Genomic DNA, 25,467 nt, shown 5'->3' with positions numbered 1-25,467 from the left:
AGCCCGTGGCACTGGTAGCAATCCTGAGATTACTACCTTTGAGGTCCTACTCTTTAGTTTAACTACTAACTCACTAAATTCAGCTTGTAGGACCTCATCCTGTTTTTTACCTATATCGTTGGTGCCTATATGCACCACGACAACTGGCTGTTCACCCTCCCCCTCCAGAATGTCCTGCAGCCGCTCCGAGACATCCTTGACCCTTGCACCAGGGAGGCAACATACCATCCTGGAGTCTCGGTTGCGTCCGCAGAAACGCCTGTCTATTCCCCTTACAATCGAGTCCCCTATCACGATAGCTCCGCCACTCTTTTTCCTGCCCTCCTGTGCAGCAGAGCCAGCCACGGTGCCATGAACCTGGCCACTGCCACCTTCCCCTGGTGAGCCATCTCCCCCAACAGTATCCAAAACGGTATACCTGTTTTGGAGGGAGATGACCGCAGGGGACCCCTGCACTGCCTTCCTACTCTTCCTCTGTCTGTTGGTCACCCATTCACTATCTCCCTCAGTAATTTTTATCTGCGGTGTGACCAACTCACTGAACGTGCTATCCACGACTTTCTCAGCATCGCGGATGCTCCAAAGTGAATCCATCCGCAGCTCCAGAGCCGTCAAGCGGTCAAACAATAGCTGCAGCTGGACACACTTCCCGCAGGTGAAGGAATCAGGGATACAGGAAGGAGCCCTGAATTCCCACATCCCACAAGAGGAACATGACACGGCGCTGGGATCTCCTGCCATGACTTAACCCTTAAATTAGCTTAAGAACAACTACAATGTCAAGAGAAAAGAAAAGGAAAGAAAAACTACTTACCACTCCCTTTAAGGAGTTTACTCCTTTAAATTGTTCTCAATTTAGAGAATGTTAACTGCACTCGGGACCTTGATTCACTAAAAAATAAACGCTACTTCCTATAAGACCTGCAGACCTTCCCTTTCCTTTCACTTCAGTTACTGTAGATAAGTAGAAATACTCACCTGAACCTACTCACCAATCAGGTGCCTCCCCTGTGTCGCGTCCCGATCTGATTCCTGACGTCACTTCGAACTCTGTCGCAGCTCGGCTCGCCTCCTCTCAGCGCTCTGAAATCCCGCCTTTTATCGGACGCTCCCTCCGCTCGGCTCGGCTCCTCTCAGCTGTTCTCAGCGCTCTGAAATCCCGCCTTTTATCGGACGCTCCCTCCGCTCGGCTCGGCTCCTCTCAGCTGTTCTCAGCGCTCTGAAATCCCGCCTTTTATCGGACGCTCCCTCCGCTCGGCTCGGCTCCTCTCAGCTGTTCTCAGCGCTCTGAAATCCCGCCTTTTATCGGAAGCTCCCTCCGCTCGGCTCGGCTCCTCTCAGCTGTTCTCAGCGCTCTGAAATCCCGCCTTTTATCGGACACTCCCTCCGCTCGGCTCCTCTCAGCTGTTCTCAGCGCTCTGAAATCCCGCCTTTTATCGGACGCTCCCTCCGCTCGGCTCGGCTCCTCTCAGCGCTCTGAAATCCCGCCTTTTATCGGACGCTCCCTCCGCTCGGCTCGGCTCCTCTCAGCTGTTCTCAGCGCTCTGAAATCCCGCCTTTTATCGGACGCTCCCTCCGCTCGGCTCGGCTCCTCTCAGCTGTTCTCAGCGCTCTGAAATCCCGCCTTTTATCGGACGCTCCCTCCGCTCGGCTCGGCTCCTCTCAGCTGTTCTCAGCGCTCTGAAATCCCGCCTTTTATCGGACGCTCCCTCCGCTCGGCTCCTCTCAGCTGTTCTCAGCGCTCTGAAATCCTGCCTTTTATCGGACGCTCCCTCCGCTCGGCTCGTCTCCTCTCAGCTGTTCTCAGCGCTCTGAAATCCCGCCTTTTATCGGACGCTCCCTCCGCTCGGCTCGGCTCCTCTCAGCTGTTCTCAGCGCTCTGAAATCCCGCCTTTTATCGGACGCTCCCTCCGCTCGGCTCCTCTCAGCTGTTCTCAGCGCTCTGAAATCCTGCCTTTTATCGGACGCTCCCTCCGCTCGGCTCGTCTCCTCTCAGCTGTTCTCAGCGCTCTGAAATCCCACCTTTTATCGGATGCTCCCTCCGCTCGGCTCGGCTCCTCTCAGCTGTTCTCAGCGCTCTGAAATCCCGCCTTTTATCGGAAGCTCCCTCCGCTCGGCTCGGCTCCTCTCAGCTGTTCTCAGCGCTCTGAAATCCCGCCTTTTATCGGACGCTCCCTCCGCTCGGCTCCTCTCAGCTGTTCTCAGCGCTCTGAAATCCCGCCTTTTATCGGACGCTCCCTCCGCTCGGCTCGGCTCCTCTCAGCTGTTCTCAGCGCTCTGAAATCCCGCCTTTTATCGGACGCTCCCTCCGCTCGGCTCGGCTCCTCTCAGCTGTTCTCAGCGCTCTGAAATCCCGCCTTTTATCGGACGCTCCCTCCGCTCGGCTCGGCTCCTCTCAGCTGTTCTCAGCGCTCTGAAATCCCGCCTTTTATCGGACGCTCCCTCCGCTCGGCTCGGCTCCTCTCAGCTGTTCTCAGCGCTCTGAAATCCCGCCTTCAAGGAGGAGTTGGTTTGGGTACAGAGTAGACAGATTCCCACGAGGAGGAAAGGAACAGCATCCAAAGCTTGAGCTCCCTGGATAACTGAAGATTTCGAGATCACCATTTCTCCTTCATTTACAGACGCTCCCTGACCGATCACCATTTATCCTTCATTGACAGACGCTCCCTGACCAATCACCATTTCTCCTTCATTTACGGACACTCCCTGACCGATCACCATTTCTCCTTCATTGACAGACGCTCCCTGACCGATCACCATATCTCCTTCATTTACAGACGCTCCCTGACCGATCACCATTTCCCCTTCATTTACAGACGCTCCCTGAGCGATCACCATTTCTCCTTCATTTACAGACGCACCCTGACCGATCACCATTTCTCCTTCATTTACAGACGCTCCCTGACCGATCACCATTTCTCCTTCATTTACAGACGCTCCCTGACGGATCCCCATTTCTCCTTCATTTACAGACGCTCCCTGACCGATCACCATTTCTCCTTCATTTACAGACGCTCCCTGACCGATCACCATTTCTCCTTCATTTACAGACGCTCCCTGACGGATCGCCATTTCTCCTTCATTTACAGACGCTCCCTGACCGATCACCATTTCTCCTTCATTTACAGACGCTCCCTGACCGATCCCCATTTCCCCTTCATTTACAGACGCTCCCTGACCGATCCCCATTTCCCCTTCATTTCCCGGCGGGTAGTGAGGGGGGGATAATGTTCACTGTTTTATATTCGGGTCTGGGGCCGCACTCGGGGTTTGTAAAGCCTGAGCCTGGGCCTGAGCCCGGACCCGGGCCCCGGGGTTTATTGAGCCTCTTGCTCCGATCCTCTGACCTGCACCGAACGCGCTCCTCCCGCAGCCTCGACTGGCCGCGCATGCTCAGGACACACTGCCCGGTAATGAGACACTACTGCGCCTGCGCACTGGCCTCCACTGATTCAGATAGGGCACAATCTGTACCGCGCTGCATGCTGGGTGATGCAGCCGCCATTGATGATCTTAATATCAGGCCGAAAAGCAAAGACATTTGAAGCAGGGCGAGCGCGTTTGGACCAAGGAAAATAAAATAAACTGAAAGCCCAGCCCTTCGTGCCATTTAAACCGGCACAAGCACACAGCATAGAAGCCCCCGCCCCACATTGGTGAACTCCAGAAAATATTTTTTTCGGTTACTTTTATTAATTTCGTTTTATTAATTGTTGCAACTGACGGGTTCAATTAATGTTTATTTTCCAACTGCACCTCAGGACCGTCAGTTTCACCATTAACCCCGCCCTGGTGATTAAGGAGATATCCGGACCAATAGGAGCAGCAGGAATTGATCGGAATTTCCTTTTATCGGTGGGGTGCCGCAGGGATCAGTGCCGGGGTCTCAACTATTTACAATATATATTAATGGCTTGGATGAAGGAACAGAGTGTCTTGTGGCCAAATTTGTTGATGATACAAAGATTGGTGGAAAAGCAAATTGCGATAAGGATACAAAGTGTCTGTAAAGAGATATTGACAGGTTAAGCAGATGGGCAAAAATTTGGTGGATGGAATCTCATGTGGGAAAATGTGAAGTCATCCACTTTGGGAGGAAAAATAAAACAGCAAAATATTATTTGAATGGAGAAATACTACAAAACGCTGCGGCACAGAGGGATCTGGGTGTCCTCGTACATGAAACATAAAAAGTCAACATACAAGTGCAGCAGGTTATCCGGAAGGCAAACGGAATATTGGCCTTTATTTCTAGCAGGATGGAGTATAAAAGCAGGGAAGTCATGCTACAACTGTACAGGGTGCTGGTGAGACCACACCTGGAGTACTGCGTACAGTTCTGGTGACCTTATTTAAGGAAAGGCATACTTGCATTGGAGGCAGTTCAGAGAAGGTTCACGAGGTTGATTCCGGGTATGGAAGGGTTGTCTGAAAAGGAAAGATTGAACAGGTTTGGTCTATAATTATTGGAGTTTAGAAGAATGAGAGGAGATCTTATTGAAACATACAAGATTCTGAGGGGGCTCAACAGGGTTGATGCTGAGAGGATGTTACCCCTCATGGGGGAATCTAAAACTAGGGGGTATAGTCTCAGAATAAGGGGTCGCTTGTTTAAGACGGAAATGAGGAGGAATTTCTTCTTCCAGAGGGTTGTGAATCTTTGGAATGCTTTACCCCATAAAGCTGTGGAGGCTGAGTCATTGAGCACATTCAAGGCTGAGTTAGACAAATTTTTAATCAGAAAAGGAGTCAAAGGATATGGGGAAAGGGCGCAAAAGTCGAATTAATCTAAAAATTAGATCAGCCATGATCTCATTAAATGGTGGATCAGGCTCGAGGGGCCGAATGGCCGACTCCTGCTCCTTTCTCTTGTGGTCTTTTGGTGAATTGACTGGAGAGATGAGCGAACAGTTGGTCCTGCAACCAATCAGAGTGTGTGAGGGGCGGGAGTTGCGGCACTGAATGGGCGGGTCTAAGCCCGGATGTCCCTCATTGTCTGAAGCATCTTTCGCTCCAGGAGAAAACTCGACCTTTCTGTTGTGGCTTGAAACAGATGAAACCAGATGAGGTGGAGCAAACATTTCAACATTTGTTAGAAAAACACATGAATGAAGAACAGCCAACATGGATTATTTGAGATATCTCAAGTCTACTGATAAAGGGAATGTAGTGGATGTTGTGTAGATGGATTGTGAAAAGGTATTTGACAAGCTGCCGGACAGGAGGCTATTAAAATGAATGGGGCAGTGTGGGTAGGAATCTGTGTAAAGGGCAGAAAACAGAGAGTAGTGGTTAATGGATGTTCTTCAGACTGGAGGGATGTAAACAGTGGTGTCCCCCAGGGTCAGTGTTGGGACCATTGCTCTTCTCAATATCGAGAATGATCTGAGCTTGGGTATGTGGGACACAAGGTGAAAATCTCTCGATGACGCCAAAATTGGCAGCGTGGGGAACTGTGAAGAGGAGTGTCAGTGACTTCATTGTGACGTGCACAGATTGTCTTATTAATTAACAAGTCTGAGAGTCAGCAACTTTAATATCTTATTAAGAAATATATGAGCAAATTCTCTTTCCTCCACCAGAGTAAACATGCAAGTCCTCCGGATACACGAGATGATCCCGCTGGATGGAACCTCAGGCGCCCTGAGCTTGATCTCCGGTGTCTCCAGTCCTGACTGTCCCTTACATCAGTATCCCCACACTTTTATACCCTGTTGTGATCCATCTCTGTCACTGGAGCTGGAACTTCCCTAATCTGTGGTTTACAAGGACACATTGCTTGGTTCCCAGCAGTTATTTTTCTTCAGTAGCGTTCTCATGACCCCTAAACTACCCTGCTTACTGTTAAATAGAATCATAGAATCAATGAAATTTATAGCACAGAAAGAGGCCATTCAGCCCAACATGTCCGTGCCGGCCGAAAAAGAGCTATCCAGCTTAATCCCACTTTCCAGCTCTTGGTCTGTAGCCTTGTAGGTCACGGCACTTCAAGTACATACCCACGTACTCTTTAAATGTGATGAGGGTATCTGCCTCTATCACCCTTTCAGGCAGTGAGTTTCAGACCCCCACAACCCTTGGGTGAAAGAATTTCTCCTCAGTTCCCCACTAATCCTCCTACCAATCACTTTAAATCTATGCCCCTGGTTATTAACCTCTCTGCTAAGGGAAATGGGTCCTTCCAATCCACACAATCTTGGCCCCTCATAATTTTGTTCACCTCAATTAAATCTGCCTTCAGTCTCCTCTGTTCTAAAGAAAACATCCCCAACCTATCCAATCTTTCCTCTTAGCTAAAATTCTACAGTCCAGGCAACACCCTTGTAAATCTTTCTTGCCTTGTGTATAAAATGTCTGCTATTTGAAAGTCATGACATTGATCAAATTCTGCGTTGTGTTTTCTTGCCATTTGTGTCAAGATTTTGAAAAGATCTGCTGCCTGACACTTTAAATGTTACCGACCTTTAACTGTAGCTCACAGGATCTTAACAGTCACTGTTATCATTTGCCTTTTATGTATCTTCTTGTGCTCCGTCTCCTTAACAACACCAGCTGATCACAGCAATGTTTTCTTCAAATTAAACCCCAGTGTGAAAAAAATGCACAATTTCAGAGCGAAGCAGCGTGTGCAAGATTGGTGGGAGATGCGACTGGAGAAAATGGGCCTGGGGCAGTGAGAACATCTCTTGAGCATGAAGATATTCAGTATCCGAAGAAGCAGGGAGATGAGGTCGTTGTGTCTATTTATCCTGGTATCTGCAAAATCCATCGTCTCTCAATACCCAGCATCATTCTTCACCTCTCCTGCTTTCCAGTTAAGGTATTTTTTCTCGTTAAGTCGCAGTATTTGCTTTGAACATCTAATTCACCGGCATCTGGAGGAGCAGAGGAAGCTGGAGATAAAGTAGTGACAGAAACAGAAGGAGATGGCTCGTGATGGCAGAATCTTGTGTGTGTCAATTGCTTCAAGTGAGACATGACAGTCCTGCGTTGCCTTGCACCTTTCCCAGGAGCTGCACTGATTCGGTGCGTGTGTTTTGGAAATGGAAACAGTTCCACCAGCAGCTTGTGGTAATATTTCCCCTCACTGTCCATTTCATGTACCTGCCGACCCGCACTTGGTGCTGTCATTGTCTGAACAAGTCTTTCGTGTTCTAACAGTAAATTCCATTTTGTGCGAGCAATTTGTCTGGGGCGAAAGTGACAGGGTAGATGCTGGGATGTTGTTTCCCCTAGCTGGAGAGTCTGGAAGTATTGGTTATAATCTCAAGATAAGGGGGCGGCCATTTAGTACAGAGATTTCTTCACTGAGCGGGTTGTGAACCATTGGAATTCTCTACCTCAGAGGGCTGTGGATGCTGAGCCATTGAACAGATTCAAAACTGAGATAGATCGAATTTTGGACACGAAGGAACTCAAGAGATATGGGGACAGGTCGGGAAAGTGGAGTTGAGGTCGAAGATCAGCGATGACCTTATCAAATGGCGGAGCAGGCTCGAGGGACTGAATGGCCAACTCTTGCTCCTTTCGCTGATGTTGGTCCGCTGGAAAAGCTGAACTTGCCAGCTGTTTTAAAACTCTTAGCCTGAACAGGGACTTGAACCCTGGACCCTCAGATCACTACCTGTTTTAAAAGTCTGATGCTCTACCGACTGAGCTATCCAGGCTCGCTGTTAAATTAGTTTCCATCATACAGATTCATGGTGGGACTCTGAATTATCCCCGTCGATGTCGAATTGGGGGGAGTATCACTTTTGTACAATTTTCAGCAACGTGTTGAGGAGAATCCTTGTTTCTGTTGAACATGATGCAAGAAACATGGACAGCGAACTCGTGATTTTACAATTCCTCTTGTTTGTACAAAATTTCTTGTCATTCGTTCGCAGCAATTAAATAAAACACTTTACCCAATGGCTCAAAAGCTGAACTTGTTCCACACGGGAGCTGGGAAAGGCCTCTCGACATTTCAGCCGATCAACAATTGAAAGCTGAATAATTTCACCCGTTACACCGTGACACCAGGCAGCAGATTTGCCTCCCGAATTTTCCCTACACGACACTTCAAACCGATGAATCCCTGCTTCACGGAAAGAAGAATTGTGTGTTTGGTTCTTTAGATTTAAAGATGTCGTACCGGCCGCTTTACCATTTCAGCTCTCGCCAATCGCCCCCTCTCCCTCCTATAAACAAATAAACTCTCACCTGCTATTGCAAGACGGGAGGCCCGAGGAGCCTCAGTGCCCACATGGGGACATGAAGAAGTCGATGTGTTATGGAACCGGTTGTACCTTGAACTCCAGTCAAAATGTTTAGAAGGTTCAACTACTTTAGATGGCGCTGAAACTCACAACCCCAGCATTTCTCGAGTGTATAATTATTGTAGAAATAACGCGCGCTGACCGATTGCTCCACTGGAGCCGCGCACGGTCTGTGTCCCCAGTGCTCCCATCAAACAGCTTCATCCTCGGTCTCTCAATTATCGCTTCCTGATCTTTCCCACACAGAAACCGCCAAACAAGAGGCGATTCGTTAAACATCAGCAGTGATCTTTAAAAGCCGTGAAATCTTAAACAATGCCCCTGAAGACAATAACATTTAATAATATTATTATTGACGAAAAGCCAATTTTTTCACGGTACTTTAAGGAGGATTTGGGCAAAGTGGGAGCTGAAATTATGAAACTCTCTCTGGGCTGTCGGTGATTGGAGAGATGGGCGTTATTTCATTTGAAAACCGAGGCTCGGAACTTCCTGATGGAGAAGTGTGAGAGAAGATTGTGGTTAGTCGCAGTTGCCGGGGAGATCCAGAGGAGAGGGAGAAAAGTCAAAGTCACAGCTGTGACAGCTCAAGTGCTCTGCTTATCTGTAATATTTAGACAGTAATGTACAGTACAGGACAAACCAGTTTAGAATGTGACCGTGACACGTAAATGTGACGACACGTTCTTGTTTCTGGGCTCATTGAGGTCGGGGTATAATTCTCGATGCGAGGTTCATATCCCGGAGAATCACTAATTTAGCCCGGGACTTTTGATCTTGAGCTGCGGTTCAAACTTTTGCGAAGAGGGAAAGGAAGTCCCCAAATCACTCCACCTGAATCTCAAGCGCTTTCGGAAGAAATTCAGTTCAAACAATCAGGACTTTAAAGGCACCTCAATGACCTGCACTTTCATTGAACGAGCTTTGCTTACAATTGCATTCGACCTTGAAACCACTCTGGGCTTTCATCTCACTGAAGCAGAGTGAGGCCGCTCTGTATCTGTGAGCATGTCGGTGACGAGGTTCGCTTTGATATTGGTCGCTTTCAATTTTTAAAATTTCACCAAGCATCAGGGAAAAGAAACCGGGAATCGAATTGTCCCTGTAAGTGATGAATTGAAGGGATTGGTGCTCCAAGCAGATCTGGAAAATGCGCAGTGCGGTCGCTCAGGAATTCCAAATCCACCCTCTCGCCACTCGGCGATCATATTAACTGAGCTTTACTCTGGCCCAGTGTCACCGCGCTGAAATCGAGTATTTCTCCCGCACGTTTCTCTTAAATTCACAGTTGCTGGTTTAAGAGTGAAGAACGGCTCGTTGGATTTTCACTCCTGCAAGTTTCAACCATTCATTTTGGACTGACTGTGGACAGGTGTTATATTGGTCGCTGCATTAAAAAAGTTGAGCTCAGTGAGTTACTGGTTTAATGGGTGAATTCTTCACCTGTCTCGGTGGTGCTATCGGTGAGCACGAAAGTTTGATGGTTCGAGCCCGAATTTTATTTTCCCTAAGGAATCATCACCTCAAAGTTCCAGGATTTCAATGTGTGTTTTGTCTTCAAGAAAATGTACCGTGATCATTGCCGGCTGAGCAGGGCTGATATTCCACCATTTACCCTGTTGTCGGAGAGCAGGCACATGAATCATATAAAGGAATGGAACATTGGCTTCACGGAAATCACAATTCATAACCCATTTATTTTAAACGGGTTTATTTTAAATGAGTTAACACCTGCCTTAAATGGTAGACTCAGGACTGTCACACAAACAGGTTAAATCTTCATAGAATAATTACCACGATTATTTTTAGACTGGATGCCTCACGGCGACATTGCTGTCAGTGAAGAGAGACGAGAAAGACCAAAGTGCCGTTTGCCCCTCTCAGTGTGGCCCTGAAGGACTGTGTCCAGGCTGAAGTTCTGTTCCCACCGGACGATCCTCCCCCCAGATTGTCCTTTCTGAGCTCCAGTCAGGTGATGCTAAACACTCAGGTGGGAAAGACCAAAATCTACAACAAGGTGTTTAAAACAGGTGATTTATTTAACAGATATCCACAATATTAAACTCCAGCCCAGTTATAGGGGTTATTAACATCAGGAGAAACAAACCCCAACTGTCAGAATGAACATGGTTCAGTCCTGGATGGGATTAACAGCAGAATCCAACCCCTGCAGTCACTTTTGAACTTCCTGGTGTCTCAGCACGTGTGATGACTGAGTGAATCCCTTCCCACACACGGAATCATAGAATCAGAGAAAGCTGCAGCACAGAAGGAAGCCATTCGGCCCATCGTGTCTGTGACGGCCGAAAAAGAGCTATCCAGCTTAATCCCACTTTCCAGGGCTTGGTCCGTAGCCCTGCAGGTTACGGCACTTCAAATACACATCCATGCACTTTTTAAATGAGTTGAGGTTTTCTGCCTCGACCACCCTTTCAGACAGTGAGTTCCAGACCCCGACCACCCTGTCCGCTTCTGTGTGTCCTCGAACTTTATCACTGCTATCCGGAGGTCCAGGAGATAACCATTCGCTCCTCGATGACATAAATCGTGAATTATACCCTGACCCCGACGAGCCCAGAAACAAGAACGTGTCCTTAAATTAAAGTGTTACAGACACATTCTATGAGAGGTCTGTCTGTGCGATGAAATGGTGTTTTTGAACAGTCATTCTGATATCGGTTTCCTCCTCAAACCTCAACAAATACCAATTCCAAAGTGTGACTTTGTCGCTGAATTCCACAAATGAGGTAAAAATAATAAGTGACACAAGGCACTGCTGGGAGTTGAACCCAGGATCGCCTGTTTACAAGACAGATGCTTTAACCAACTAAACCACAGCACCAATTAACAGCACCTGTTCCCCACCTCGTCTCACTAATATCGATCAGCGACACGTTACTGTCTGTTCGAGGCACAGACCGTTTTATCTTTGTCTGTTTCCCTTGTCCGTTTACCTGTGCATCCTGATACTGCCTGCATTTCTCGCTGTGTTTATCTTTGTGTATCCATCAGTGTGTTGATACACGGATGATTAAGTGTGCTTGTGTTTGTTACATTAAATAAATTCGGGGTTCAGACAATTCGGGGTTCAGACAATTCTCGCTCTGACATTGGAGAACTATTGAGTCATAGAGTTACACAGCACGGATAGAGGCCCTTCGGCCCATCATTGAGCCGAACTTTACAGCAAAGTGTTGTTTATTGTGGTGCTGAAACGAAAAAACCGAAGAGGTCCAAAAAGGGAAAAGGAGCAAAAACTTGTGAGGGAAAATAACGACAACAATCACGGTATTTACAGGTATATTAAGAGAAAGAAGGGTGACTAAGAGTAATGTGGGACCCTTAAAGACAGATGGAGGTGATATTGTAATTGAAAATCAGGAAATGGCAGAGTTGCTAAATATTTACTTTGCATCGGTCTTCATAGAAAAGGATGAGGCGAACATAGCAGAGACACGAGGAAAACTGTAAATAAATCAAGGGGATTCAGTGTAAATAAAATAATGGCAGTGGAGAAAATAATGAGATTAAAGATTGTCAAATCTCCAGGACCTGATGTTTACCATCCCAGGGGAATAAGAGGAATAGGGAAGGAACTATGATTGATCAAAACTCTCTTGATTCAGGAATTGTTGCTTTAATTGAAACATTGTCAATGTCACTCCATTATTTCGATGGGTCGGAGAGATAAAGTTGGAAATTCTAGGCCTATCAGTCTGACGCCTGTTGTGGGGAAGTTACCAGTATCCGTTATTGGGGAAAGAATGACTGAGCACTTGGATAAATATGGAGTAATCAGAGAGAGCCAGCATGGATTTGTAAAGGGGAAGTCAAGTCTAACAAAGCTCGTTGAACTTTTTGAAGATGTAACTAACGTGCTCGATAATGGAGTGTCTCTGGGTGTGAGATGGACATTGACTTCCAAAGGCATCCAATAAGGGACCACATAAGAGACTGTCAACAAAAATTAGAGTGCGTGGAATTTAAGGCAACCAATTGAAATGGGTCGGGAGTTGGTTAGAAGGTGGGAGGCAGAGGCCCGGGAGAATAAGGGATGTACTCAAATTGGCCGGATGTGATTAGTTCTGGGGCATCAGCTTTTTCCGATATGTATAAATGAGGGAGATGAAGGAATAGAGAGCCGAACACTCACGTTTGTCGCTGACATCGAGTTAGGAGGCGCAGTGAGTAGTGTAGATGGGAGCATAAAGTTACAAAGGGAAATTGATAGATTCAGTGAGTTGGTAAAACTGTGTCAGATGGAGCTTACATAGAATTACATCGAATGTACATCACAGAAACAGGCAATTCGGCCCAACTAGACTATACCGGTGTTTATGCTGCAGACGAGCCTCCTCCAACCCCTCTTCATCTAACCCTATGAGCAAACTCTAATATTCCCTTCTCCTCTATGTGCTTATCCAGCTTCCCCGGAAATGCATCCATTCTATTCGCCTTAACTACTCCTTGTGGTGGTGAGTTGAACATTCTAACGCCTCTCTGGGTAAGTCTGTTTCTCTTGAATGCCAGATTGGATACATTAGTGACTGGATTATATTCATGGCCCCAATGTTTTGGAGTCCCCACTCCCACAAGAGCGAACGCCTTGTCTATGCCTCACCTATAAAGCCCTCACATAATCTTAAAGCCCGATATCAGGTCACCCTCAGCCTCCTCTTTTCTATACAGAAGAGCCCCAGCCTGTTCAAACTTTCAATATGGGGAAGTATCGGGTCATCTACTTTGGACGGAAGCAATATTGATCAGAGTATTTTCTAAATGTTGAGAAGCTCGGAACTATGGAGGAGCAGAGAGATTTAGGGATCGAAGTACAGAAATCACGAAAAGCCAGTGGACTGCTGAAAAAATAATTTTAAAGTCTAATGTGATGTTGGCCTTTATCTCAAGGGAGCTGGAATTCAAAGACATGGAAATATGTTCCAGATAGAAAGCTCTGGTGAGACCCCATTTAAAGTATTGCATTCAGTTCTGGGCACACCCCTCAGGAAGGATATATTGGCCTTGCAGGAGGTGCAGCGCAGTTTCACCACAATGATACCGGGGCTAAAATGGTTACATTATGAGGGCAAGTTGCGTGGACAAGGTTTGTATTTCCTCGTGTACAGAGGATTAAGTGGTGATGTAATTCAGGTGTTGAAGGTGATTCAATGATCCAATGGTGGGTGTGTGAGTTGGTGCTGAATCGGTCCCCTTCAGTGAAGAGAGGGTCAGCGGGCGCCTGACAGACACGGCTCGGAACGGGACTCGCTTCTCTCCGGCGGCAGCGGCTGGTTCAGAGAGATCTCTCTGTCTGCTGCTGTTACTCCGCCTCCCGCACTCTGGGAGAACCGCGGAGCTCGGTCCTCATTTTTCTCTTATGGATCCGGCTCCATCCGTTTACTGTTGACGGGAGTGCGTCTGATACCAAGTCAGTCAGAAGCGGGTGCAAATCACAACATCGGCACAGGCCCAAGGACTGGGGACTGGTTTGATATTGGGTCCTTTTTAAGGGACCGGCTGTAGAATGTTTGTATAATAATAATGATCAGAATTAACTTTGATACAATGAAGTTTTTTGCAGTTATTTCCCATTTCCACCCTCACCAGTTTTATACAGTAACAGGTAACAATGTTTGAGGGATGTGATGTCCAGTGTTGGTGGAATCAGTGTAATTTAACTTGATACATTGAAGAATCTCTTGTCTATCCCAGGCTCTTACCTTAGGTTTAAACCCTCACCTAGTTTAAAATTGGTCACTCACTGATATAAATAAACCAGTAACAACCCCGAAACCTCAGCGGGGATATTTGTTCCGATACTGAATGACGGTCCCAATTTCCACTGAAATTCTCAATCAGCAAATCCCAGAGGCTGTTTCGGGTTTGACAAACTGTGAAACAGATTGTTTTAAAAGCCGGAAAGAGGGAAAAACTGGTGGTTGATCTGAAGTGTTATACATTATCTCTTTCTGTTTCAGATTTACAATTTCTCTTTGTGTGTTACTGACAGGAGAGGCTATAACGGAGCCCAGTGACTGGGTAACGAGCTGCACTGAGTCATTGGCCTGTGTTACAGACTGGCTCGTTGGACCTGCTCATTTCGTGAACTCGCTGGTGTCTCAGCACGTGTGATGACTGAGTGAATCACTTCCCACACACGGAGCAGGTGAACAGTCTCTCAACCAATGGGCATGCGTTGATGTGTCAGCAGTTCATTTCTACTTTTAAAGCTCTTCTCACAGTCACTGCATGAAAAGGTCACTCAATAGTGTCAACAAGTTAATGTTTCAGAAGGTGGGATGATCGAGTGAATCTCTTCCCACACACGGAGCAGGTGAACAGTCTCTCCCCAGTGTGAGTGCGTCAATGTCTCAGTAGTTCGTTTCTGATTTTAAATCTCTTCCCACAGTCAGAACATTTAAAGGTCTCTCAGTGTGAACGCGCTGGTGTTTCAGCAGGGTCGATGACTGAGTGAATCTCTTCCCACACACTGAGCAGGTGAACGGCCTCTCCCCAGTGTGAACTCGCTGGTGTGTCAGCAGGGTCGATGACTGAGCGAATCCCTTCCCACACACTGAGCAGGTGAACGGCCTCTCCCCAGTGTGAACTCGCTGGTGTTTCAGCAGGGTGGATGACCAAGTGAATCCCTTCCCACACACTGAGCAGGTGAACGGCCTCTCCCCAGTGTGAACTCGCTGGTGTGTCAGCAGGGTCGATGACTGAGTGAATCCCTTCCCACACACTGAGCAGGGGAACGGCCTCTCCCCAGTGTGAACTCGCTGGTGTGTCAGCAGGGTCGATGACTGAGCGAATCCCTTCCCACACACGGAGCAGGTGAACGGCCTCTCCCCAGTGTGAACTTGCTGGTGTGACAGAAAGTGTGATGACAGAGCGAATCCCTTCCCACACACGGAGCAGGTGAACGGCCTCTCCCCAGTGCGAGCACGATGGTGTCTCAGCAGTTCAATTTTGCTTTTAAACCTCTTCTCACAGTCAGAACATTTAAAAGGTCTCTCATCAGTGTGAAGTCGCTGGTGTGTCAGCAGGTTTGATGACTGAGTGAATCCCTTCCCACACACGGAGCAGGTGAACGGCCTCTCCCCAGTGTGAACTCGCTGGTGTGTCAGCAGGGCGGATGACTGAGTGAATCCCTTCCCACACACGGAGCAGGTGAACGGCCTCTCCCCAGTGTGGGTACGTTGGTGTGTCAGCAGATTCCTTTTGCATTTAAACCTCATCTCACAGTCAGAACATTTAATAGGTCTCTCCCCAGTGTGAACTCGCTGGTGTGTCAGGAGGCCGGATGACTGAGCGAATCCCTTCCCACACACGGAGCAGGTGAACGGCCTCTCCCCAGTGTGACGGCGTCGATGAGTTTCCAGCTCTGAAGGGTAATTGAATCCCTTCCCACAGTCCCCACATTTCCACGGTTTCTCCGTGGTCCGGGTGTCCTTGTGTCTCTCCAGGTTGGACGATCAGTTGAAACCTCGTCCACACACAGAACACGTGTACGGTTTCTCCCCACTGTGGACGGTGCGGTGTTTTTTCTGGCTGTGTAACTGGTTAAAGCTCTTTCCACAGTCAGTGCACTGGAACACTCTCATTCGGGTGTGTGTGTCTCGGTGCTTTTCCACTCACACTGATGTTTGAAATCTTCTCCCACAGATAGAACAGACAAACATTTCTCCTTCCACATTCAAAGGCCGATGATATTCAGGTCCTGATGAATCGAGTGACTCTGTCAGATCTTGACGTGATCTTTGGTTTGAGTTTCCCTCTGCAAATCCTCCCCTGTAAAAGAAGTTTATGAAAGTTATCACTGAAATTACAAGATAGAAATTCAGATCAGATAGCTCTACTTTCTATGGAACATTATTTCCTCTCTCATTACTCAAAGCTGTAAATCCCCGTCCCACACACTCTCCCTCCTCCCTGTGCTGAAATCCAAACCCATCGCATCATCTTTCAGTGGCCCGAAACCATGAGTGAAAGTGTGAGAGAGAGAGTGTGAGAGTGAATGTGAGAGAGTGTGAGTACAGCAGGCAGAACAGTAATTGAACAGTGGGAGGTCTTCAAGGAGGAGTTGGTTTGGGGACAGAGTGGACAGATTCCCACGAGGAGGAAAGAAATGGCATCCAAAGCTCGAGCTCCCTGGATGACTGAAGATATAGAGATCACCATTTCTCCTTCATTTACAGACGCTCCCTGACCGATCACCATTTCTCCTTCATTTACAGACGCTCCCCGACCGATCACCATTTCCCTTCATTTACAGACGCTCCCTGACCGATCACCATTTCTCCTTCATTTACAGACGCTCCCTGACCGATCACCATTTCTCCTTCATTTACAGACGCTCCCTGACCGATCACCATTTCTCCTTCATTTACAGACACTCCCTGACCGATCCCCATTTCCCCTTCATTTACAGACGCTCCCTGACCGATCACCATTTCCCTTCATTTACAGACGCTCCCTGACCGATCACCATTTCCCCTTCATTTACAGACGCTCCCTGACCGATCCCCATTTCCCCTTCATTTCCCGGCGGGTAGTGAGGGGGGGATAATGTTCACTGTTTTATATTCGGGTCTGGGGCCGCACTCGGGGTTTGTAAAGCCTGAGCCTGGGCCTGAGCCCGGACCCGGGCCCCGGGGTTTATTGAGCCTCTTGCTCCGATCCTCTGACCTGCACCGAACGCGCTCCTCCCGCAGCCTCGACTGGCCGCGCATGCTCAGGACACACTGACCGATAATGAGTCACTACTGCGCCTGCGCGCTGGGCTCCACTGATTCAGATAGGGCACAATCTGAACCGCGCTGCATGCTGGGTGATGCAGCCGCCATTGATGATCTTAATATCAGGCCGAAAAACAAAGACATTGGAAACAGGGAGAGCGCGTTTGGTCCAAGGATAATAAAATAAACTGAAACCCCAGCTCTTTGTGCCATTTAAACCGGCACAAACACACTGCGTCGAAGCTCCCCCACTTTGGAGAAATCCAGAAAATATTTTTTACGGTAACCTTTATTAATTTCGTTTTATTAAATGTTGCAACTGACGGGTTCAATTAATGTAAGGAATCTTACAACACCAGGTTATAGTCCAACAAATTTATTTTAAAATCACAAGCTTTCGGAGATGATCCCCTTCGTCAGGTGAATGAGTGAAAGGTTCTCAAATCGCATATCTTCTATTAGGCTGGGACACCATCACACCAATCAAAAGGTGTCGTTGGTGTTCAGACAGATGAGCCACGGTGAACAGCACGTCCCAGTACACTGGAGAACAGCGTCCACGACACCACACAACCCTGCCACGCAACCTCTGCAAGACACGCCAGATCATCGACACGGAGACCACCATCACACGAGAGGACACCACCCACCAGGTACATGGTTCATACTCCTGTGACTCGGCCAACGTTGTCTACCTCATACGTTGCAGGAAAGGATGCCCCGGAGCATGGTACATTGGCGAGACCATGCAGACACTGCGACAACGGATGAACGGACACCGCGCAACAATCGCCAGACAGGAGGGTTCCCTCCCAGTCGGGGAACACTTTAGCAGTCAAGGACATTCAGCCTCCGATCTTCGGGTAAGCGTTCTCCAAGGCGGCCTTCGAGACACACGACGACGCAAAATCGTCGAGCTGAAATTGATAGCCAAGTTCCGCACCCATGAGGACGGCCTCAACCGGGATCTTGGGTTCATGTCACGCTACACGTAACCCCACCAGCAAGGGGGAAAAAAAGTTATCTGTTTTTAATATTCTCTCTCTCTCTCTGCCTTTCGGGTCTCTTTCTCTCTGTCTGTGTAATTTGACACAATGTGTATTCAGTATACTGGGACCTACTGTTTTCCGTGGTGAACCTGTCTGAACACCAACGACACCTTTGATTGGTGTGATGGTGTCCCAGCCTAATACAAGATATGCGATTTGAGAACCTTTCACTCACTCACCTGGCGAAGGAGATAATCTCCGAAAGCTTGTGATTTTAAAATAAAATTGTTGGACTATAACTGGTGTTGTAAGATTCCTTACATTTGTCCAGTTTCCTGGGTCAGCGGCCATTAGTCACGGTGGGCCCCTGATGGAAATTCCACCGGCGAGCAGCAGCCCAGCGGCCCCCGGGAAATTTGTAATAACTTTCAAAAGGGAACAGGACAAATATTTGAAGGGGAGAAATTTGCAGGACCGCGGGGAAAGAGGGACTAATTGGACAGCTCTTTCAAAGAGCCAGCACAGGCACGATGGGCTGAACGGCCTCCTCCTGTGCTGTAAGATCCTATGAGGTTCAAGGTGCAGCATCGACAGGGTGGAGCGGCTGTCACCAGCTGTGCCTGATGACCATCAGGTGAAGTCCAACACAGTGAAGGAAATGCAGCCCCCAGTGCACTCTCCCTCCCTGCAGCATTCCTCCAGGAATCCACTCGACACTGTGCAGCATCACACCGGCAAATGAGTTGGAGAGGAACTTCTACAAACGTCAGATTTTTCCCAAAGAAGTTCGGACGTTTGTCTCTCTCTCTCTCTCTCTCCTGGGGAGCGACGGGGCCGGGTGGAATTAATCCCAGTACCTTCCGAAAACAATCAATCAATCATCGAAAGCTCAGGGCAGCGAACACTATTGGTCCCACCTCCTGATCCAGGGCATGTCTGAGGATACTGATTGTTTCCAGGACTCCCTCAGACTGGTCTGAAACACCGACCGTGGGCCAATTACTGACTGCAATGCTACGAATTAAAACACAACCTGCAGTTGAAACATTCAAAGCACCCCATTTAATATAAAGAGACATTATTGTAAATTAACCCCACCCACTGAACACTCTCCAGGCACAGACACACACACACGGGCCAGCGTTTTACACACACACACACATCGTCGTTACTCAATGAGCTTCTTGGCTTTGAAGAAGCGTCGCAGGTAGAAGACCTGCCAGGTGGCCAGGCCGACGAGGCAGCACATGGAGAAGATGCTGAAATACAGGACACGAGCACTGGTGGACTCTGCACGGAGGGAGAGAGAGAGAGAGGGGCTCATCAAACAGGTTGGAGGAGTGGATTCAATCTGCACTAAGATCACTTCACTGAAGGCAGCCCTCCCTCTTCCTTTCACCTTGCTGCCCCGAGCACCGTTTCCCTGCTCCTGGGTCACTGCTGCTCCGAGTCTGCCCTTTGGTCGATGCCTGGGGTCACTCCCTCCCCCGAACCCCCATCCTGGATCCTCTCTCGCGAAACAGCTCAGGTGAGAGCAGGGACATGGCAGGCCTTTCATGGGAGCGTCACTCTGTCCACAACTGACACCCTGTCCCTTCCTAACAGGTCAATCCCACCACCGAGAATCTTACAGCACAGGAGGCCTCTCGGCCCATCGTGCCTGTGTTGGCTCTTTGAAAGAGCTGTCCCATTAGTCCCACTCCCCTGCCCTTTCCCCATAGCCCTGCAAATGTTTCCTTTCAGTGTTTATCCAATTCCCTTTTGAAAGTTATTATTAAATCTGCTTCCACCGCCCTTTCAGGCAGCTCATTCCAGATCATAACTCGCTGCGTACAAATAAAACCCTCATCGCCATCTGGTTCTTTTGCCAATTACCTTAAATCTGTGTCCTCTGGTTACCGACCCTTCTGCCACTGGAAATAGTTTCTCCTTATTTAATCTATTAAAACTCTTCATAATTTTGAACACCTCTATTAAATCTCCCCGTAACCTTCTCTGCTCTAAAGAGAACAATCCCAGTTTCTCCACATAACTGAAATCCCTCATCCCTGGTACCATTCTAGTAAATCTCCTCTGCACCCTCTCCAAGGCATGACATCCTTCCTAAAGTGTGGTGCCCAGAATTGGACACAATACTCCAGCTGAGGCCGAACCAGTGTTTTCGAAAGGTTCAGTATAACTTCCTTGCTTTCGTAATCTATGCCTCTATTAATAAATGTAAGGAATCTTACAACACCAGGTTATAGTCCAACAAATTTATTTTAAATTTGTTGGACTATAACCTGGTGTTGTAAGATTCCTTACATTTGTCCACCCCAGTCCATCACCGGCATCTCCACATCATGTCTATTAATAAAGCCCAGGATCCTGTATGCTTTTTTTTTTTAACAGCCTTCTCAATTTGCCACCTTCAAAGATTTGTGTCTGTGCACTCCCCAGGTCTCTCTGTTCCTGCATTCCCTTTAAAATTGTACCATTTAGTTTATATTGCCTCTCCTCATTCTTCCGACCAAAATGTATCACTTCTCTGGGTTAAATTTCATCTGCCATGTCTGCCCATTCCACCAGTCTATGTCCTCCTGAAGTCTGTTACTATCCTCCACATTGTTTACTACATTTCTGAGTTTCGTATCATCTGCAAAGTTTGAAATACCCTGAATACCCAAGTGCAAGTCATTAATATATATCAAAAAGAGCAGTGGTCCTAATACTGACCCCTGGGGAACACCACTGTATATTTCCCTCCAGTCTGAAAAACAACCGTTCATCACTACTCTCTGCTCTCTGTCCCTTAGCCAATTTTGTAACCATGCAGCCACTGTCCCTTTAATCCCAGGGGCTTCAAATGATCCCTTCTGTCTCTGGACCCCGTTTATACCGTCCTTCCCCAAAAACTTATTCCACAACTCTGCCCTCTGGTGTCGAAAGGTCCCAGACCCTCTGACTCCAACTCCCTGGTTTAGATGAGTGGAGGCCTCCAGCCCATGGAGCACCCCATCTAACGGCCCACGAAAGGACTCTGTGTTTTCCCTCTGCTACCCGACTGAGAGCCTCCCCTCCGGGTGTTCCATCCTGCCCACACTCGCCCCAGTTTGTACACACGTTCCCTTATCCTGCAGTCAAACTTGGAATGAAAATATGCAGAATCTTATCTGCTTCTACAAGGCCCCCTTGTCAGAAGGTCGTGGCTTCGAGCCCCACTCCAGAGACTCGAGCACCTAATCCAGGCCGACACTCCCAGTGCAGTACTGAGGGAGTGCCGCACTGTCTGAGGTGCCGTCTTTCCGATGAGACGTTAAACTGAGTCCCTGCCTGCCCCTCTCAGGTGGACGTAAAAGATCCCACGGACACGAATGGGAGAAGAGCAGAATTCTCCCCTGGGTGTTCTGGCCAATATTTATCCCTCAACCAACGCCACTAAAACACAGATTATCTGGTCATTATCACAACGCTGTTTGTGGGATCTTGCTGTGTGCAAATTGGCTGCCCGTTCCCTAAATTGCAACAGTGACTACACTTCAAAATAGTACATTACTGGCTATAAAGTGATCTGGGACGTCTCGAGGTCGTGGAAGGGGCGAAATAAATGTACGTTTTTTAAAAAAAACGAAGTCCCTTTGACACTGGGGATCAGTCCTGCAGTCCTTTTAACCCCTGGCCCCTGGTACCCAAGCCCTAGACCACCCCTCTTTACTCCGAGGGCGAGTGGAGGGCAGTTGGGGCAAGGGATGCTTTGCCACAAAGTGCCTGAAGCAGAGCCCACTGCATCTTTCACAGGACGACTGGATAACCGTATGAAGCTGAGGCTCGTGCTATGGGGGAGAGAAGGGGAGAGGGGCTTATGTCCCGGGAGGTGGAGGGAGCTAAAACCCACAAACTTCTGACTCGGAGGGGTGAGTGACGCTGACCGAGGAACGAGACAGGGTCCCCGAGACCGGAAGCAGTAAGTGGAGAAGGGGCGGGTGTTGCAGACTGAAGCCTGTGCTGGGTGCTCCTACCATTGGTGTCTCTCATCTCTTCCTCTCGCTGCTTCATGTCGGCAAAGTCATTGACGATCGACTCTGACAGATCCTCCAATCGTCGCAGCTCCACCTCAAGTGGCTTCAGCTTCTCCGCCTTGGCGATCTGGGCAGGGAGAGAGAGAGAGAGAGAGACGGTCTGTAAGATCGGACAAAGATGTAGTAAATCCATTGTTGACTTGAGAGACCCACACGACAGAAAGGATATTGAAGCACTGGAGGCGAGGGGAGGAGTTGTAGAGAGGGGCGAGGTTCTTAACACTCCCAATCTTGTTTCTTGATATCACGTGGAGTGAATCAAATTGGCTGAAGACTGGCTTCTGTGATGGTGGGGATGTCGGGAGGAGGCCGAGATGGATCATCCACTCAGCACTTCTGGCTGAAGATGGTTGCAAACGCTTCAGCCTTGTTTTTGCACTCACGTGCTGGACTCCGCCATCATTGAGGATGGGGATGTTTACAGAGCCTCCTCTTTCCGTTAGTTGTTTAATTGTCCACCACCATTCACGACTGGATGTGGCAGGACGACAGAGCTTTGATCTGATCCGTTGGTTGTGGAATTGCTTAGCTCTGTCTATAGCATGTTGCTTCTGCTGTTTACCATGCATGTAGTCCTGTGTTGTAGCTACACCAGATTGGCACCTCAGATACGTCTGGTGGTGCTCCTGGCATGCTCTTCTACACTCCTCATTGAACCAGGGTTGATCCCCTAGCTTGTTGGTAATGGTGGAGTGAGGAAAATGTCGGGCCATGAGGTTACAGATTGTGCTGGAATACAATTCTGCTGCTGCTGATGGCCCACAGCGCCTCATGGATGCCCAGTTTTGAGCTGCGAGATCTGTTCTGAATCTATCCCATTTAGCACGGTGGTAGTGCCACACAACACGTTGGATGGTGTCCTCAGTGCGAAGACGGGACTTCGTCTCCACGAGGACTGTGCGGTGGTCACTCCGACCAATACTGTCATGGACAGATGCATCTGTGACAGGTAGATTGGTGAGGGCAAAGTCAAGTAGGTTTTTCCCCTTGTGTTGGTTTGCTCATCACCTGCCGCAGGCCCAGTCTGGCAGCTATGTTGCGAACAGTCCTTTTATACTTGTTTTAACTGTCTGATTCACTTGTTTTATTCCTTATGCAATCTGCACTTGTGAAGAGAACTCTTATTTGGGCAACAGACCTACTGGACCACATCTAGAATATACTGTGTGCAGTTTTGGTCTCCTTATTTAAGGAAGGACATAATTGCTTTGGAGGCGGTTCAGAGAAGGTTCACTCGACTGATTCCTGGGATGAGGGGGTTATCTTATGAGGAAAGGTTGGACAAGTTGGGCCTGGACAGGCTGGAGTTTAGAAGAATGAGAGGTGATCTTATTGAAAATATAAGATCGTGAGGAGACGAGAAGGGATAGATGTTGAGAGGGTGTTTCCCCTTGTGGGAGAGACGAGAACTCGGGGACCACAGTTTAAAAATAAATGGTCTCCCATTTAAGACGGAGATGAGGAGAAACTTTTTCTCTCAGAGGGTGGTGAGTCTGTGGAACTCCCTTCCCCAGAGAGCGGTGGAGGCAGGGTCAGTGAATATTTTTCAGGCTGAGTTAGATAGATTCCTGATTAACAGGGGAGTCAAAGGTTATAGTTGGTGGACAGGAAAGTAGGGTTGAGGTCACAATCAGATCAGCCATGATCTCATCAAATGGCAGAGGGGCCGAATGGCCTACTCCTGCTCTTAATTCGTAGGTTCTGATGCTGTTTTTCTCACTTCTTAAAAATATCACACTTGTTTTTCATCACTGCTGTGTTATTTTTTAATCAGTTATTTTATTATTTCCTGTATTTTTTTGATGAACCTGAAGTATTTATATTACCTGTGACACTATTTGTGACCTGGACTTTGTTCTCATCCCTTTTTCTTATCAGTGAGCTATTTTCACTTTTATTATTATTTCTGCCCGAGCCCTCCCCGTACCCCAGGACCCCCCCCTCGGACTCACTCACCCGGGGGCAGGCGGCTCTCGAAGCAGATCTCGAACATGTCGTAGTCGTCAGTGGTGAAGGCGAATTTGCCCTTCGTCGCCTCCTCCTGAGAGTACAGGATGTGGCCGGAGGAGTCCGTCACCTGGGGGAGGGGAAACAGAGAGGTTACACCCTGGCTCCAGCCCGGAACTGTCCCCCACAGCTCCCTCCCCACACCACCCTCCCAATGGTGGAAAGGTACAAAAAGATCATTAAAAAGGATAATGGAACGTTGGCCTTTATCTCGAGGGCTGGAATACAAAGAGGTGGAAGTTATATTACAGCTGGACAGAGCTCTGGTCAGACCCCATCTGGAGACACTGCGTCCAGTTCTGGGCACCGTCCCCTCAGGAAGGATATATCGGCCTTGGAGGGGGTGCAGTGCAGATTCACCAGAATGATACCGGGGCTAAAAGGGTTAAATTACGAGGACAGGTTGCAGAGACGAGTCTTGTATTCCCTCGAGTGTAGAAGATTAAGGGGTGATCGAATCGAGGGGTTTAAGATGATTAAAGGATTTGATGGGGTCGATGGAGAGAAACTATTTCCTCTGGTGGGGGGAGTCCAGAACAAGGGGGAATAATCTTAAAATTAGAGCCCAGCCGTTCAGGGGTGATGTCAGGAAGCATTTCTTCACACAAAGGGGAGTGGGAATCTGGAACTCTCTCCCCCGGAAAAGGGGGAGGCCGGGGGTCAATTGAAAATTTCAAAACTGAGATTGATGGATTTTTGTTGGGTGAGGGGATTAAAGGGAATGGAACCAAGGGGGGAAATGGAGTGAAATACAAATCAGACATGGTCGGACTGAATGGGGGACATGGTCGGACTGAATGGGGGACATGGTCGGACTGAATGGGGGACATGGTCGGACTGAATGGGGGACATGGTCGGACTGAATGGGGGACATGGTCACTCCCCTCTCTCTCCCCCCCCCCCCCCCTCCCTCTCTCTCCCCCCCCCCCCCCTCTCTCTCTCCCCCCCCCCCTCCCTCTCTCTCCCCCCCCCCTCCCTCTCTCTCCCCCCCCCCCCCCTCTCTCTCTCCCCCTCCCCCCCCCCTCCCTCTCTCTCTCCCCCCCCCCCCTCTCTCTCTCCCCCCCCCCCTCCCTCTCTCTCCCCCCCCCCCTCCCTCTCTCTCCCCCCCCTCCCCCTCCCTCTCTCTCCCCCCCCTCCCTCTCTCTCCCCCCCCTCCCTCTCTCTCCCCCCCCTCCCTCTCTCTCCCCCCCCCCCTCCCTCTCTCTCCCCCCCCCCCTCCCTCTCTCTCCCCCCCCCCCCTCCCTCCCTCTCCCCCCCTCCCTCCCTCTCCCCCCCCCCCTCCCTCCCTCTCCCTCCCCCCCTCCCTCCCTCTCCCTCCCCCCCTCCCTCCCTCTCCCCCCCCCCTCCCTCTCCCCCCCCCCCCCTCCCTCTCTCTCCCCCCCCCCCCCTCCCTCTCTCTCTCCCCCTCCCTCCCTCA

General features: G+C 48.9%; 1 protein-coding gene and 2 non-coding genes across 3 annotated transcripts; all 3 read right to left on the bottom strand.

Moving 5' to 3' along the window:
- Positions 1-7,582: 7,582 nt before the first annotated feature.
- Positions 7,583-7,667, bottom strand: trnak-uuu (transfer RNA lysine (anticodon UUU)). Its single transcript is given in 2 exon segments — positions 7,583-7,618; positions 7,631-7,667. It is a non-coding gene; the product is annotated as a tRNA-Lys (tRNA).
- Positions 7,668-10,276: 2,609 nt separating this feature from the next.
- On the bottom strand, positions 10,277-24,425 carry LOC137319391 (zinc finger protein 551-like). The gene is made up of 3 exons (XM_067981620.1): positions 24,000-24,425; positions 21,984-22,110; positions 10,277-16,049 (listed from the first exon to the last, which is right to left on the bottom strand). The coding sequence occupies exon 3, from the start codon at positions 15,494-15,496 to the stop codon at positions 14,630-14,632; it is 867 nt and encodes a 288-aa protein (XP_067837721.1). The 5' UTR covers positions 15,497-16,049; positions 21,984-22,110; positions 24,000-24,425; the 3' UTR covers positions 10,277-14,629.
- Positions 11,027-11,100, bottom strand: trnat-ugu (transfer RNA threonine (anticodon UGU)). The gene has a single exon. It is a non-coding gene; the product is annotated as a tRNA-Thr (tRNA).
- Positions 24,426-25,467: the final 1,042 nt, after the last annotated feature.

The sequence above is a fragment of the Heptranchias perlo genome, unplaced genomic scaffold (genome assembly GCF_035084215.1).
Source record: "Heptranchias perlo isolate sHepPer1 unplaced genomic scaffold, sHepPer1.hap1 HAP1_SCAFFOLD_833, whole genome shotgun sequence".
NCBI classification, from domain to species: Eukaryota; Metazoa; Chordata; class Chondrichthyes; order Hexanchiformes; family Hexanchidae; genus Heptranchias; species Heptranchias perlo.
This window is presented reverse-complemented; position numbering and strand designations above follow the sequence as displayed.

Bases quoted from the DNA above. Each gene is read 5' to 3' on its own strand.
- LOC137319391 (XM_067981620.1), bottom strand. From the start codon at position 15,496: ATGAGGTTTAAATGCAAAAGGAATCTGCTGACACACCAACGTACCCAC.